The sequence below is a fragment of the Vicugna pacos genome, chromosome 5, assembly GCF_048564905.1.
Source record: "Vicugna pacos chromosome 5, VicPac4, whole genome shotgun sequence".
In the NCBI taxonomy this organism is placed as follows: Eukaryota; Metazoa; Chordata; class Mammalia; order Artiodactyla; family Camelidae; genus Vicugna; species Vicugna pacos.
The window spans coordinates 85,148,225-85,163,859 of NC_132991.1; the positions used below are offsets into that span (position 1 = coordinate 85,148,225).

Consider the following 15,635-nt stretch of genomic DNA (forward strand, 5'->3'; position numbering starts at 1 on the left):
GGATCTAGTGGTTGGTTGGCTGAGTCTGAGTTCCACGCTAGACTGAGAGGAGAAAGTCTGATCTCCCCACAGGAATTACCACTGCCAGGAGGAGGGAGAATGAATCCCTGCAAAGAACAAATGGCAAACATCCACAAAATTCTCTAAGCCCTCTATCTATTTATCTACTGATTGATTGATATATCTATCAATCATTCTATCTCCAAAGTGGACCTACTTCCCTTCTTCATTTTTCCTTTATAAAGCAAGTATTTTTGAGCATCTATAATGTGACCGTGATTCCAGCAGTATGCGAGGAAACGGGATTCCAGCTCAAGGTGACTGGATGCAAAGAGTCACTTCTACCGATAAGGGCCTAATGGGGCTGGGATGATGGATTGTGTGCCGATTTCCGTCTGCCAAAAATCGCGGAGGATGTAATGAGTCATGCCTCTTTCTTGAAAGGCCAACTATGGGTTGAAGCATATTGCCTGTCAAAATAGAAAGAAGTATAACATATTAATCTCTTGGCTCTTTCTGGATCTAATTTTTCATAAGCATAGACTGTTTTAGCTGGAAGTGATACCTAGAAGAGACCAGTGTCGAGGGGAGAAAGAGGGAGGTTCCAGAGCAGACACCCTCCCCACCCCCACACCCCCCACTCCCCGGTGAAGTGGGCGAAGGAGACTGACTGGGCTGCACAGTGCCATCAGCGTTCAGTCTTGTGTATCTGCAGAGAAGGCAAGAGGGAGGCAGTGTCAAATATAAACTTTATAAATTATAATTTTAATGAATAAAATCTCAATATTGATTTCCTTTTACTCATTCATTGTAAAATGCCTGACATGAAGGATCTGAATGGTTAGCAGATGCCAGTGGTCAACTCGTCCACAGGCAAGTTTTATTATCTCCTGTACAGCCATAGCCTCCATTTTCCTTTCAGATTTTCCCCGTTTACTTTATGATTGAATATTCCCTTTCCCTAATACCAGACCAATACACCTTCTTGAAAAATCAACAGAAAAAAAATTCCAGGTGGTTTAGAAATTTGCAAAGGTAAAAATATACTGGATTATGCATCAGTGTCAGAGATGGATTTAAAACATTTTTTTTTACTGAAGTGTAGTTGATTTACGATGTTAGTTTCAGATGTAAAACAAAGTGATTCAATTATACATTTACATACATACATATTTTCTTTTCAGATTCTTTTCCATTATATATTATTTCAAGAAACTGAATATAGTTCCCTGTGCTATACAGTAGGTCCTTGTTGTTTATTTTATATACAGTAATGTGTGTTTGTTAATCCTCAGTCCCTAATTTATCCCTCTTTGCCCTTTCCCCTTTAGTAACGATAGTTTATTTTCTACGTCCATGAGTCTGTTTTTGGCTTGTGAATAGAATTTGAATCTTTTTTTTTTTAAGATTCCACATATAAGTGATATCATATGATATTTGTCTATCTGACTTCATTCAATATGGTAATCTCTGGGTCCATCCATGTTTCTGTAAATGGCATTATTTTATTATTTTTTATGGCTGAGTAATCAGAGATAGATTTTTGAGCTTTACTTTGCAGAATTGTCACCAAAAAAAAAAAAAAATTCCAAACAAGAAAACTCCTAGGTAACCCTTCAGTTTGTATCCCAGCTTCCTAGATAATGCTTGAAAGAGTTTCTATATATGAACTGGGATTTTGTTTCTTTCCAGCAAGACTACTATGCGATATTTGCATGTTTGGTTTCCAGAATTACACACAGAAGCCTCATCTCTGTCACTTTCAGCTCTGACATCTCACCTTGGTAGCTCACCCTTCTCAGGGGGTCTGTTTTCATTTCTGAAAAGAAGCATTTCTCAGAAGGAGACACGAGACATTAACGCTGATGGATTTTCAAGAAGAAAGCCAGACAAGTAACAATCTCTGTTGAATAGCTTTGTCAGCGCGGTTCCAGAGTTCTTGTTTTGCACCTTTATTTGTCAGTTCTGATCAACAGGTACTTTGAAAAACTGAACCAAATACCGTAGAAAGTTAAGAGCATGAAGACTCGGCTCGCCTAGGTTATCTAGAATGAAATGCGGGATTTTGTTTTGACTTTGTTTTTTGAGGTTATGTGGAATCATGCATCATTTTTTTAGAGAAATGGCCTTACATTGCAAATGATGATCCCGGAAACAAAATTCAGGAGGACAGGACTTAAAGGTAGGAATTGTAAAGCCAAAGTTATGGATGGCGTGTTATGTGTCAGACTCTCTGTTAAGTGACTCATATGTAGCATTTCAGGTAAACTTGATCACAATTCTGCGAGGGCAGTACTACTATTTACGACTTAAGGAAATGGTGTTTGGGATCAGTAGCTAACGCAGAAGTACTAAAGGACTGAGTTAAGAAAAGGAACCACAACTCAGTGACTCCAGAGCACAAAGGTCCAGGCCTGCCCACTAGCCAATAGCTTGCTTGGAGGAAACACTTACAAGTATTTTATCAATTCCTTCTGGGAAAATAACCTCCCTCCGTTTAAGCGATACTTTATTTTTGATTTTGTAATAAAAAAACATCCAACAGACAAGTAGATCTTGAACCTTACCTTCGTTTTGTGAGGAGAAGTGTACTTGTTTAACTTCAGGATTATGAAACTTATTTTTATTTTTATAACATGAGCTGTGTCAGGCTTAGTCTATCTTGAGAGCGAGAGTCTTACTGCAAAAAGGCTCCGCTTGCTCCAGCCCACATAAATTTCACTGCACGCCAAGTGTTCCTGTAGTGGAGTTGTTGGTCCCGCTTCCCCGACCACCATTTAAGTGCTCAGTCTGAAGCAAGAGAATGCCCTGTTTTCACAGGCATTTCTTATTTCTGGGGTCTCATTTTTGTTATTTGGCTTTCTCTTCCCTGCTTCTTTGGTTTCTGGATGTCATAGGTTGTATGATTGTTCCCAAGTATGTCCATTTATAGCCCCCTAGAAAGCAGACCCCAAGCTGGATGGAATTTAAAGAGTGAGAGATTTGTTGAGGGAGAGAGGAGGATGTCTGGGACGAGGAGGGAGCAGGAATAGGCAGGAAGAGCCTCAGGCCTCAGGCAGCATGACACCTGTGAAAGAAGAGGGGGAAGGGAAAAATAGTTGGATGGCAGAGTCTCGGACCATGGTGTAGCTGTGGGAGAGTCTCAGCCAGCTTAACAGCAGAACTAGAGACACGAAGATGGCCCATAAAGGACTCCCTGCTGGGCAGAAGTAGCCGGGTCCTATACTTCCTCATGCTCAGCTACTGGTTAGGAGCTCCCCAGGCCTTGACTAAAATGCTGAACCAGACTGGAAGACTCTGTGGCTGGTGGCTGTCAGCTAACTCCTGTCCTTAAAGAAGTTTCTCTGTTTAGGGATATCTGATCCACACAGCTTCACCCTTTATGCCCAGCAGAAGCTCTTCTGCAGGTCTGGGGACCAGCTCTTTCATGGCTCCTGTCGGACGCTTCCTGAGGGGAGATGTACAAGGGGGCCACTGGTGTGATGAACTGTCACCCCCACCGCTACTGTTCATATATGTGCTGCAGCTGATACTCGTCATCTCCCTCCTCCAACATTTATTCCAAATTCCCCTCTCTCTCACCCTCAGCTGACATCTCTGCTGGTCTCAGTGGCTTACTTGGTGGTGAGGGTTAGCTCAGTTTATGAGAGGTTGGAACCTGTGGTTAAAAAAAAAAAAAAAAGGCCTTCTTGAGCCAGGTGGCCACCTGTGACCTTGCAAAGTCCCAGATGGGCGAAGGAGTGTCAAGAGGGGCCCCGCACATCTTTCTCTCTGCCCCATCTTATAAGTGCAGCTCTGCCTTCTCCTACTGATCAGGGTCAATGATCTCTTCCACAGTGGAGTCTTGTCTTCTTGCCTGCTGGCCACTATACAAAAGGAGTTCAAATTCCTTAGAGGGGAGCTATAGGTTTGTTGTTCAATAGGAGCCTTGCTGTGTCTTCTGGAAAGAGTGTGCCCTCGTAGGGGACCAGGACTTCTAACTTGGTAGAGACCAGAATTATGAGGACAGGAAGCACAAACTCCCCCAGTGGGTCACTGGTTGTTGGTTACCTTCACTCCTAACGTCAAGTTCCCTCTTGAAAGGAGAGCTCAGAGGCATATGCCACAGCTGCCATACCAGAACGTGGTCACCTGCCTGGAAGAGGATTATGCTTCCTCGCATATTGTCGTGTAACTTACAGGGTTTTCCTGTTGGAGGACAATCTATCGCCACCACAGTGACATCAAGCTTGGCCATGAGTCTGGTTTTAGCCAATGAAATGTGAGCAAAAGATTATATGCCACATCTGAGCAGAAGCTTTAAGAGATACTGTGTGTTTCAGTGAGTACTTTTCTCTCCCTTCTGTGAGAACATACCCCAGTGGTGGCTAGATCCTAGAATGAAGACAGCACGTGGAATAGAGCCACGGCTGATGCAAAATCAACCCAAAGATTTCAAGCAAGAAATAAACCTTTGTTGCTGAAAGTCATTAAGAATTGGGGATTGTTTGTTACTCCAGGATAACCTCACAAGATCTGACTAATACATTGTACCTTTTCTTATCTGTGATATTTTGCCTGATCTCTGACAAGCCTCCTTTGTCCCACTTTCTGATGATGAGTCTCCCTGGCTGTTTCTCACTAACAGATGTCTCCTCATCAACGTCTCTAACTGTTGTTCTTAACGTTTCTGGCGGGGGAGCAGGGGCAGTGTCTCTGGATTGGCTACATCAGAAATAGTTGGATATCATTTTTTAAGAAACAAACTCATCGGTTACAAAGATTCTGATTCAACAAATATGATTTGGTGGTTGTCCTTAGTATGGGTCCAAGAATTTGCATATTTTAAAAACTCCACATGGTCCTACAATAAATTCAGGAATTAGTTGTGTGCTATGTTTCAAAATCTTCAGTTTGCTTTGGACTAATTGTCTTTGCTGGTCTCTTGGACCCAGCTGTGCCATAATCTTTATTGCTCACCCCTAGCCTTAAATAAGGGCCTTTGTACCCAAATCATCCTGAACCATTTCTTCATCCTGCATCCACAGCCTGGGCAAATGAAACTTGTACCCAAGACCTGCTATTCTTTAAATCATACGTTGCATTTCTCTTTGGAAAAAGCATGTGTATGTGTGCATCTGTGTGTGTATACATTACATATGTGAACAAAAGGATGAAACTGATGCTGGAAAAAATGTAATTTTGAAATGAAGCAGCAGAGCTAATTATCTGTCTGGGAAAAACAGCAAGTTCCTATTTAGGTAAAAAATAACAGAGAAATTGCTGATGCAATGATTCCTAGTAAGTCTCTCATAAATGCATGTGTGCATTAACACATGCATGAATCCCCTCATGTGGATTTGATATGTGAGAGTGACTGTCTACATAAGTTCCCAAGCACCTTTTGTTCAGTGGTAGGGCAGCAGAAGTAAGGAAAAGACAGGCAAGATGATTGAGACAAAGCTAGAGGAAATAAAATATCACAATTACCACCAATCAATGGTAAACCTCCCCATTTTATCACAGCCATCTCCACCTCCACCACCCCATTTTGCCTTAAATTCTTAACGAGTTTTTCACAAATCAATCCATTTGAGTAAGCTTCTAGTAAATTTCTTGATTGATGTTCTTGAAGAAAGTACAGAAAATGAAATGCAGAAAACCACTACACAGATTTAGGACTCTGACCATGAAGATGTGGAAACCTCCACTTAGCCATTGGCTTGATTTCATTCATGCTTCTGGATACCCACTGCTCTGGTTAGTACACTGAGAGTCCTTTATTTATTTTATTTTAGTTTTTCCAAAGATAGTCTACCTAGTATCTGAATATCAATTCAAAATATTCAGGAAAAAAATAAATATAAAAACCATTTTTGATTAAGCAGCAAAGCTGTGATCAGAATTAAATGCCAGAATCAAAGTCTCACGTTCTTGTTGGATCCTTTCTGACTCTATTCACAATGGTCATAGAATTGTCATAACTCCTTAACTGAAGAGGGGAAAAAGACTCATTTACCGTTATTGTTCCAACTGAAATCTAACATGTATGACGAACATTATAGTGACATGAAAGCTATGATGAAGAGCCAAATAAATTAAGATTAAAAAGAAGCCTAAACAAACTCATGTCTGGAAAGGTAGACTCAACAGGCTTCCAAAATTCATATACACAGAGATAATGTTTACACTTCATACATGTCTAAGAAAATTAACCAAATAATTTCTAACAGTGCTTCATTTTGTTTCTTTTACTGGTGAATGAGCATAAGTGTGGAAAACTCTAGAAAGATGTAAGAACTCACATTTACATTCATGTTCCTTTTCTTCATAAAAGAGTCACCATTACATGATGCATCATAGAGGAAGGCCCAAGAGTCATTTCCTGTACGATGAGCTGAATTTCAAACTGAAAGACAGTTCTTACATATTTTAAATTTTTTGTTCAAAGTTTCCTATGTAAAATTTAAGAGCCTTACATTTGGAAACTTTGCATACTCTGAATATTTATGAAGTATTTAGAACTATTCCTGAATCAGGTGATATGTTAACGACACCTCTTCATGAGATGTTGCTATCTTATTCTGCGAGGCTAATTTATTAGTAGAACCAAGTTACTAGTGTCACCAAAGGAACTCTGGAAACCTAAGAGAGATGGACAATTCTTTTACTGATTAAGCAAATATTTTTCCTCTTTCTTCCTCCCTCCCTCCCTCCCTTCCTTCCTTCCCCTCCCTCCCACTTCCTCTCTTTATCCCCTCACCCCCTGTATTGGTAACCAGAACCCCTTTGATATTGTGTGTCTTGTTTTCCCTCTATATTAAGCAGGTAAAAGTAGGGAGGATCTTGATGCAGTGCAGCAGAGGAGTTTCAAGTGCCCACTTGACCTCAGTCATGTGTCAAAAAGCAGTCTATGGGTCATTGTCATGGAATTCTTGTTCACTTTTTCAACCACCGACAAGATTTACCTCCAAGCAAAGAAAAGCAATTGAAGATGTGCTTTGTGGTAGCTTCCCACCCCCACCCCACCCCCCCTTTACATACTCTTTTGAGAGTATCTGGATACGTAGATCAGGATTTCTGGTTATAATCAAGTTACACTTGCTTGACTGTCCTATTGAATGCAAAAGTGCAGAACCTTTTCATGCTAATGGAAGCGTTTCCTCACCAGTCTAAGGTTAAATTGTGATCTAGCCACTGTTACAAACATGCTCGTCCCCAGGACCTGGCACAGCCTGGCTCACTCCGCCCGGATTTCGTCTCTCTCTTACAGCATCGGTGGAGACGTGGGGCGAGGCCACGAGGGCAGTTACGTGGGCAAACACTTCCGCATGGGATTCATGACGATGCCCGCCCCGCAGGACAGGCTCGCGCATCCTTGCTCCGGCGGCTTCTCCGTCAGGTCGCAGTCGCTGCACTCGGTCGGGGGCACCGACGACGACAGCAGCTGTGGCTCCCGGAGACAGCCACCGCCCAAGCCCAAGCGGGACCCCAGCACCAAGCTGAGCACGTCGTCGGAGACGGTCAACAGCACAGCGGCCAGTAAGAGCGGGAAAGGCGCCGAGCGGACCGAAGGTAAAGCCCGCCTCCGCCCGGCCGGGAAGGAGGTTTCAGACCCCGCGCTCGGGTCCGCGTGCTAGCCCGCATCTGCCTCCCCCCCGGGTCCCATAACCCTGCCTCCCCCTCCCTGAAGTCTTAGGAAAGAAGAATCCAGGGCGATGGCTATTCATTGGGGTGTTGTCCAGTGACAACCCAAAAAACGTGTATCGTTTGTATCATTAGAAAGGAAAGGCGATATGTGAGTTTTCTGACCCCCTCCTTAAAGTTATGCATCGTTAGGAAATTAGTTTGCCTAGAAATAAATCTAAAATTTATATTTTCTTGCTTTTATTATTATTAACTTGTATAATTATAGACATATCATGTGATTATGAGGGGGACCTTGTAATGTGGGAAAATATAACGAAGGAAAATTTAGAAATAAATTTTTTGTTTTACATTTTGGTATACTTCCTTCCAGTGAATATGGATTTATGCAGATATGTGTGTGTAGTATATACATACATGCATTCATGTATGTATGTGTGTATATATATATATATATATATATATATATATATATTCATATCTCTACTTCAATTTCTTTTATCTTTTTTTTAATTGAAGTATAGCCAGTTTACAATGTTGTGTTAGTTTCTGGTGTACAGCACAGTGATTCAGCTATATACATATATCTATATATAGAGAGAGAGAGGGAGAGCCATATATATATATATATGTATATAGCTGTATATATATATATATACACATATATATACATATATATGTATATATATGTATATACCATATATATATTCTATATATATATATATATTCTTTTTCATTATAGGCCATTACAAGTTATTGAATATAGTTCCCTGTGTTATACAGTAGGACCTTGTTGTTTATCTATTTTATATATAGTCGTGTGTATCTACAAATCCCAAACTCCCAGTTTATCCCTCTATGCCCCCTGCCCCGTGACCATAAGTTTATTTTCTATGTCTATGAGTCTATTTCAGTTTTATAAACAAGTTCATTTATGTCATTTGTTTAGATTCCACATGTAAGTGAATCACATGGTATTTTTCTTTCTCTTTACGGCTTATTTCACTTAGTAGGAAAAACTCCAGGTCCATCCATGTTGCTGCAATGGCTTTATTTTATTCTTTTTTATGGCTGAGTGGTATCTTCTATTTCTACTTATATTTTTCCTCAGTTATGAAATACATGCATAAAGTATATCTTAACCTCCTTGCTGGTCTATGATTATAAGTTAGGTCAGGTTAACCCCAGAAGTCACCAGCCCTTTAGCCTTGCTTGAATAAATAAGTTTCAGCTTTCCTGAGTTTTTTCCGAGGAGTCTCTTGGTCGGCGAGAAGTCCCATGTGTGCTTTGATATAGACCTGTTCGGAGTTTTGTGCATCAGGTGTGGAAGATGCTTCAGGGTGTCCAGTGCTGCCAGTGGCCAGCTTGAGAGCGTGGCTCTGCCAGGTCCCATAGTGCTTCCTTACCCTGTTTGTCCCTAACATTCTTTCCGACTGGCTCCCCCGAGCCCACAGCGTTCCAAGGTTCCCAGTGGCTTGCAGCAGAGAGTGGAAGGCAGGTCCTTTCCTCAACTGGGCAGGTTGCTTTGTCACCTGGGCTCCTGGGTCCCACACGAAAGCTCCCTCATCCTCTCCTCTCAGCCTTTCACAGAAGCTCAAACCTAGTGCATGAGATGGTTGCCCACGAGGCATGTCCCGTCTCTTCCAATACCGTCATCTCTCCTTTCTCCCAAATCGGTATCCAAGTGCCTATATAGTCAAAAACCAAAAACTTCATAGCCTATTGAAGAATACAAATAAATTCCTGGAGATGGAGTTAATCCTTGCATTCTCCCGGGAAAATCTCCACTTAGGCTCAGGTTTTCCTACTTCACATATATGTGAAAACACATCATGAGTATATGCGTGTACGTGAGGTGAGTTACATATGTGAATAACGTGTGTATGCATATTTTCAAAATTGAAGTCCTAGTGCATAGAATCTTGTGTTTTGTATTTTCCCTTATTTTCTTGTGACGCTTTCCATAGCATTTAGTTTGTTGTGGGGAACACCGTTTTTAAGGAGGGGCATGTACATCGTGGTGCTTTATTTAATCATTATCTCTTTGGTGAATACTTAGGTTGGTCCCTGTTTGTTTTGCTACAATGAATGGCACTGCTTTGAATGCGTGTGTGTGTGTGTGTGTGTGTGTGCATCTGTTTATTTGGGTAACTCTTTTTACTGCTCCTCGGCTGCCTTGGAATGGATTAGAAATCTGATCCTTTATTCTCGTGATTCAGGGTCATCAGTATGTCTTTCAGCTTATAACACACTGACGTTTTAGAAACAATTTAGGTGCTTTATTTACCTGTTAATAAGCTAAAGAGCTCTAGAGATCTGCCTTTTGTAAATTTTAAATGTTGTTCCTAAGTTTCCTCGGATAGTGATACATGGTGCCTTTCATTTTAATTCATATTCTGTAATCCTGTTTCCAGAAGCAACCCCTCTTCTATTTTTACTGCCAGAAAACTACATAATTGATTACATTAGATTGTTTTCAAAAGCAGATTACTGATTTAGAACAGTGGTCTCAGAATGATGAGGGTCTGAATATTCTCTAGAATGATTCAAGAATAAAATAACCATGTGGCGGGTGTGGGGTGGGGGGATTGTGTAAAATGAAACAGCCAAGACCAGCAGCCAGTAAGAAGTGTGTTATGGAGCTGTGTGTGAGGTTGCTGGAAACATTCCTGGATGCAGTGCAATATACATGTCTCAGAATAGCCCCGCCCTCCAAGGAGGGGAACCTGGGGTATTCAAAGTGGACACATGTGGAAAATCATGACTGTTCCACAGAAGAAACATTTGAGTGGTGATTTGGTTGTCTTAAAAATATAAGTGATTACCATTCCTTTGAGATGCTTGAAATAACCAATTCCTGAAGTAGAGAAGCTCAGAATTCTTCCAGATCCCTCACCATCTAAAGATCTAAGGTTCTAAACAACTAGTTATCAAACAGAAGACAGCAGCTCTGTTATCTTTATTTCTTCTGAGGACAGAAGAGGAGACAGAGACTAAATTACAGCAGCAGCAGAAAGTCTTATCTCAGATTTGGAAAACTACGGGCAGTGAGATTTATTAAACACTCGGTTCAGTTTCAACATCTGTCCTCAAAAGGAGCTCTAAGGATGGGGCAAGGAGCCTTCAGCTGTAGTGCGTCTTTGTGGATGGTCAGTGGACCAGACGGACTGTTAAGATCTGGTGCAGAGATGGTCGACTTCTAAGGAAGAGTGATTCTCAATGCAAATTTCACCTTCTCTTCAGAACGCTTAATCAAAAAGCAATTGAAAAACTGGATACATGCAAATCTCTTCTACCAAGTTATGACTTTAATAACAGGAGAGAATCAGGGCTTAGTTCAGAGATGAAAAAAATCTTGAGTCCGAAGGCGTGCATGCATATGTGTGTACTCAAAGCCAAAATTATATAAATATGTAGATTGTTCTTTTATGAATTCTCAGTCCTTTATAATTGTGAGTTAACTGGAGTTCATTACAGAGCATATGTTTTCTTTACAATTTTTCTAGCTATCAAAATTATAACAAAGATGAAAAATGACTTTTATAAATCTTGGTCTGTCTTTTCTTTTTACATTAAATGTCAGCAAAATCAAAATATTGATTCACTGGCATTAGAATGATTTCCATGGTAACCAGCTTCTATTTAAGAAGGGGATTATGACTTCCCTGTGGATAAAAGTAAAACAGAACTGGACTTGCAGCAAGACAGCTTTTCAGAGTAGGAAAAATATATATACAGTTTAATGATGAACACACACATACAAAAAATCACATACTAAGAAAGTATAATTCCGTTTTTAAAAATCGTAATTCTGTCGTATTAAAAATACACATTTACTATTTTATTTTAAGATCTTTCATAATAACACCTTTAAAAATTTATACACTGGAGAAGGTAAACTGGTAATAAATATGCAAAAATATTTTAATTTCCCCTTTCTATTGTTCCATTGTGATACCTGCTTAGTTTGAGGAAAGATTAGATGAAATAAGGGAGTTAACTAAAAGGATGAGAGGCTGACAAGCTGCGTGTGTCTCATGTAGGATGCAGAAAAAGCAGGGACCGTACTAACTCACATCCTCCATTCCCATTGCTCAGGTAAAGGCACATCCCATTTCTCAGTAGCATCATTCCTAGAGATGCTCTGTGGTGCGGGCAAAAGAGGCTATTCTTAGACTCTGCGGGCAAATGTTGACTTTGGGCAAGTGATCTAATGGGACTGTTTCTTTAACTTTAAAAGGATTACAAATCACTGAAAACTGATCACACCCTGTCTCCCTCACAGCCTTGCAACAAGCCAGAGGGCTGATGCCCACAACGGTGCACGGTAAAAAGAAATTGCTATAAAAGTATAAGTTAATACAATTTTAAATGTGTACTTACCACCTATGAAGAGGCCTGAATAACATGAACTTTGGGGTTAGTGTAGCATTGATATTCAACATAAATAGAAGAGAAAAATAAAAGCCATACAGATTCACATTCTATATGGTAGGCTTAATAATTTTATACAATGACCCAAATAAACAGAGAAATATCCTCCAAGTATAATAACCTTTTAATAATATTATGATATTAATATATTTAGTATAATGAGGAAAACATATTTTTACTAAACTTCAAGTAATTGTACACTTTACACTCCTTTAAAAACATAACTAAGTATTTTTGAGGTGTAATTGAGATATAACACCATACCAGTTTTAGCTGTACAAAATGGTGACCCAGTATTGGTGTGTATTGTGAAATGATCAAAATAAGTCTAGTGAACTTCTGTCACCATCCATGGTTACACATTTTTTTTCTTGTGATGAGAGCTTTAAAGATGTAGCCTCTTAGCAACTTTCAAATATGCCAGACAGTATTATTAGCTGCATTCACCATGTTGTACATCTCACTCCCAGGACTTTTTTATTTTATAACTGGAAGTTTATACCTTTTGACCCCCTTCACCTATTTTGCCCAGCTGCCAAAATGAAGTTCCATTTATTTTATTTGATTGATTGATTGATTTCTATTTGTTTTAAACTCTTTTTTACAAGTCATTTCCAACTCAATGTATGATATTACTTCAAGGTTGTCTACTTACAAAGCAGTGAAGAAATGTGCTTGTGTTGGGATGGTTTTTCTGGTTTCTGATTTTATCGTCTCGAGATGTTTGGTAGAGTCAGATCTGAGTCAAAAATTGGGATACTGCGGGAACAGGTGGAATCACGAACTGTCCTTAAAACTTGAACCATGTGGCTGTGCCAGAACCAAAGTAAAGCCAAGTTCATCAGAGGGTCACCACCTCCAAAACCAAACCAAACACAAATGCCTTTTGTTCAAGTTTACCAAACAAAGTAGGTTACAGCCTACAGCAATGCTGTTTATCGTGCCACCATTTATTCTGCAGATACTTTGAGCACCTACCTTGCTGTGCTGAGGATTCGCTGGTGAACAGTGATCCTTTCCCTCACGTTACCCATGCCCAATTTTATTTCCAATTCTCTGGCTCAGCTTGTTTCCCTCTATCCATGTCACGAAGCAAGCACTAATTTACAGGAATCTTTTCCAGAAACCAGAAAATCTGGCATGACAACCATGTGAGCATCTTCCATGTGATTAGTTGTTTAGCTCTGGAAGAAACAGTTAAAGGTATTTTAAGAATGTGTTTTTCCCTCAAAGAATTTTTGCTGCTCTTTCATTGTTCCGTGCTATTAAGTTAAAAGTGTCCGAATCTGGTTTTGTGCCAAGGTAAAGCTTCTAAAGCAACCTTGGGCATTTGAGGAGAGAGGAGGAGAAACAAGTTAAGTGTGCTTTTTTTTTTAATTGAAGTATAGTCAGTTACATGTCAATTTCTGGTGTACAGTATAATACTTCAGTCATACATACACGTACAAATACTCGTTTTCATATTCTTTTTCATTATAGGTTACTACAAGGCATTGAATAGAGTTCCCTATATACAGAAGAAAAAATTTTTTAATCTATTTTATATCTAGTAGTTAATATTTGGAAATCTTGAACTCCGAATTTATCCCTTCCCACCCCCTTTCCCCCAATAAGTTTGTTTACTATGTCTGTGAGTCTGTTTCTGCTTTGTAGATGAGTTCATTAGTGTCTTCTTTTTCCTTTTTTTTTAATTCTACATATGAGTGATATCATATGGTATTTTTCTTTCTCTTTCTGGCTTACTTCACTCAGAATGACAATCTTCAGGTCCATCTATGTGGCTACAAGTGACACTATTTTATTTATCGTGGGGAATTCACAGGTTTCCCAGGTCAGAATTTGAGTTTGGGATCCTGAATCAGCACCAGTCAGGGCCAGCCAGAAACTTCATTTTGCTATTTCAGTGACTAGCCTAGATTTCTGGCACACAGCATACTCATAAAAAAATGTTAAGACTGTTCCTTTAATGACTCAGCATGACATATTAAAAAAACATGGATTTTAGAGACGAACAGACGTTGGTTTCATATCAGTGCTGACAACATTTAACACATTCTCTCTCACGGCCTCGTTTTCCTCATCTGTAAAATGGGAATAGCAATATTGCTATTCTAAAGTGGCAGGTGGAATCGTATTCAAGACTTTTATCCAGATTTCCACACTCCCTGCTATACTCACCATGTATATTTCCTGAAACTGACACACCATTGGTGACCTGAAGATGGAGGAACCCATGTGGCTAGGAATGTGGGTGGTCTCTAACAGTTGAGAGTAGTTTCTGGCAAAAACCAGCAAGGAAACAGGACTTCAATCCTATAAGGAACTGAATTCTGCTAACATGAATGAGCTTGGAAGTGGGTTTTCTTCCAAAACCTCCAGACAAGGACCTAGCCTGGCTGCCACCTTGTTTTCAGCCCGGGGGACCCTGAGCAGAGAACACGACCATCTGGGTCCTGGCCACGCCCAGACTTCTGATCTATAGAACTGATAGAAAGGTATTGATTTTTCTGCTGCTCCGTTTGTGATACCTTGTTCTATAGCCATGGAAAAGTAATCCATCTTATCAAGTTGTTGGGCATCTTATCAAGTTGAGGTAAAATCCATGAGCCATGCACATAGCTTAGAGCCTGGAGACTAACAGATGCTCAGAAACCTGGCTGTGCTTCCTCTCGGCCCTGGGCTGTGTTCTCAGAGGCTAAGACAGTGCCAGTGGCTTTCCAGACTTCCTGGGCCAGACCTAGAAAGTAAACAAAATGAAGGAGGTTTGGAAGAAGCTGACATTTTAGTCCTCTTGAATGTCTGCTTAGCTCTTTCAGAATTTGTTTGGATCTTTTCCTAAGAGGGCCCTTCTTTTCTTACCAACGGTTTTTTCCTTTCAAAGGACTCAGCAATGGCTTTTCAGTGGTGTTCTGAATGACTCATTTAAATTACTGCAACTTGCCTGCTTTGTGCCTTGTTTTTTCACATAACAAGTGGCTCTTGTGCTTCACAGTGTGCTTTCTAGAAGTGTTCAAAGCCCCACTTAGCCCCAGACTCACAACTCAAGGAACGCGGAAAACAAGCTCTCAAAATTGGCATCGTTTTGGCCTCAGGCGGCAGTCTAGTGTGTATTCTTGTTTGTTTTATGGGATGAGACGTGGGGAATTGTCATCGAAGGCCCACATTCCTGGATTTCTCTTTCCAGGTTGACAGAATCAGAAACTGCTAGGCTTCCTGGTGTAAAAGCCATCTGTCAAACCAGGCTGCTCAGGCAGGGGTAGAATTGTACGTAAACAGTGTGTGATCTTTTCCTGAACATGCCCTGAGGCCCATGAATGAAACCGTTTGTGAGTCAAATCATCTTTCTCTCCGTCCTTGCCATGGTTATTGATTCTAGTCCAAAGAACTACCCTGCCTTTTTATGGCTCACCCAACCCCCTTTGAGTAACAATCTGGATTTAGCCTCATTTGTTTCGATATCTTAGATTCATAAGAGGATTTGCATCCTTGTTATTGGCACAGATGGAGTCTTCCAGGAGAGACCAGTAAGCCCAAGGTGTCTGTTGTGATCAGGGCACTGATTTTGAAGGTGTCCC

General features: G+C 40.4%; 1 protein-coding gene across 1 annotated transcript in view; it reads left to right on the top strand.

Annotated features, from left to right (window-relative positions):
- The window catches only part of NYAP2 (neuronal tyrosine-phosphorylated phosphoinositide-3-kinase adaptor 2), a 233,418-nt gene that overhangs the window by 87,670 nt on the left and 130,113 nt on the right, over positions 1 to 15,635 (top strand). Inside the window, exon 2 of the mRNA XM_031677940.2 lies at positions 7,253 to 7,554. Within this exon, the coding sequence (XP_031533800.2) occupies positions 7,253 to 7,554 (302 nt within the window). The remainder of the gene's footprint in view (positions 1 to 7,252; positions 7,555 to 15,635) is intronic.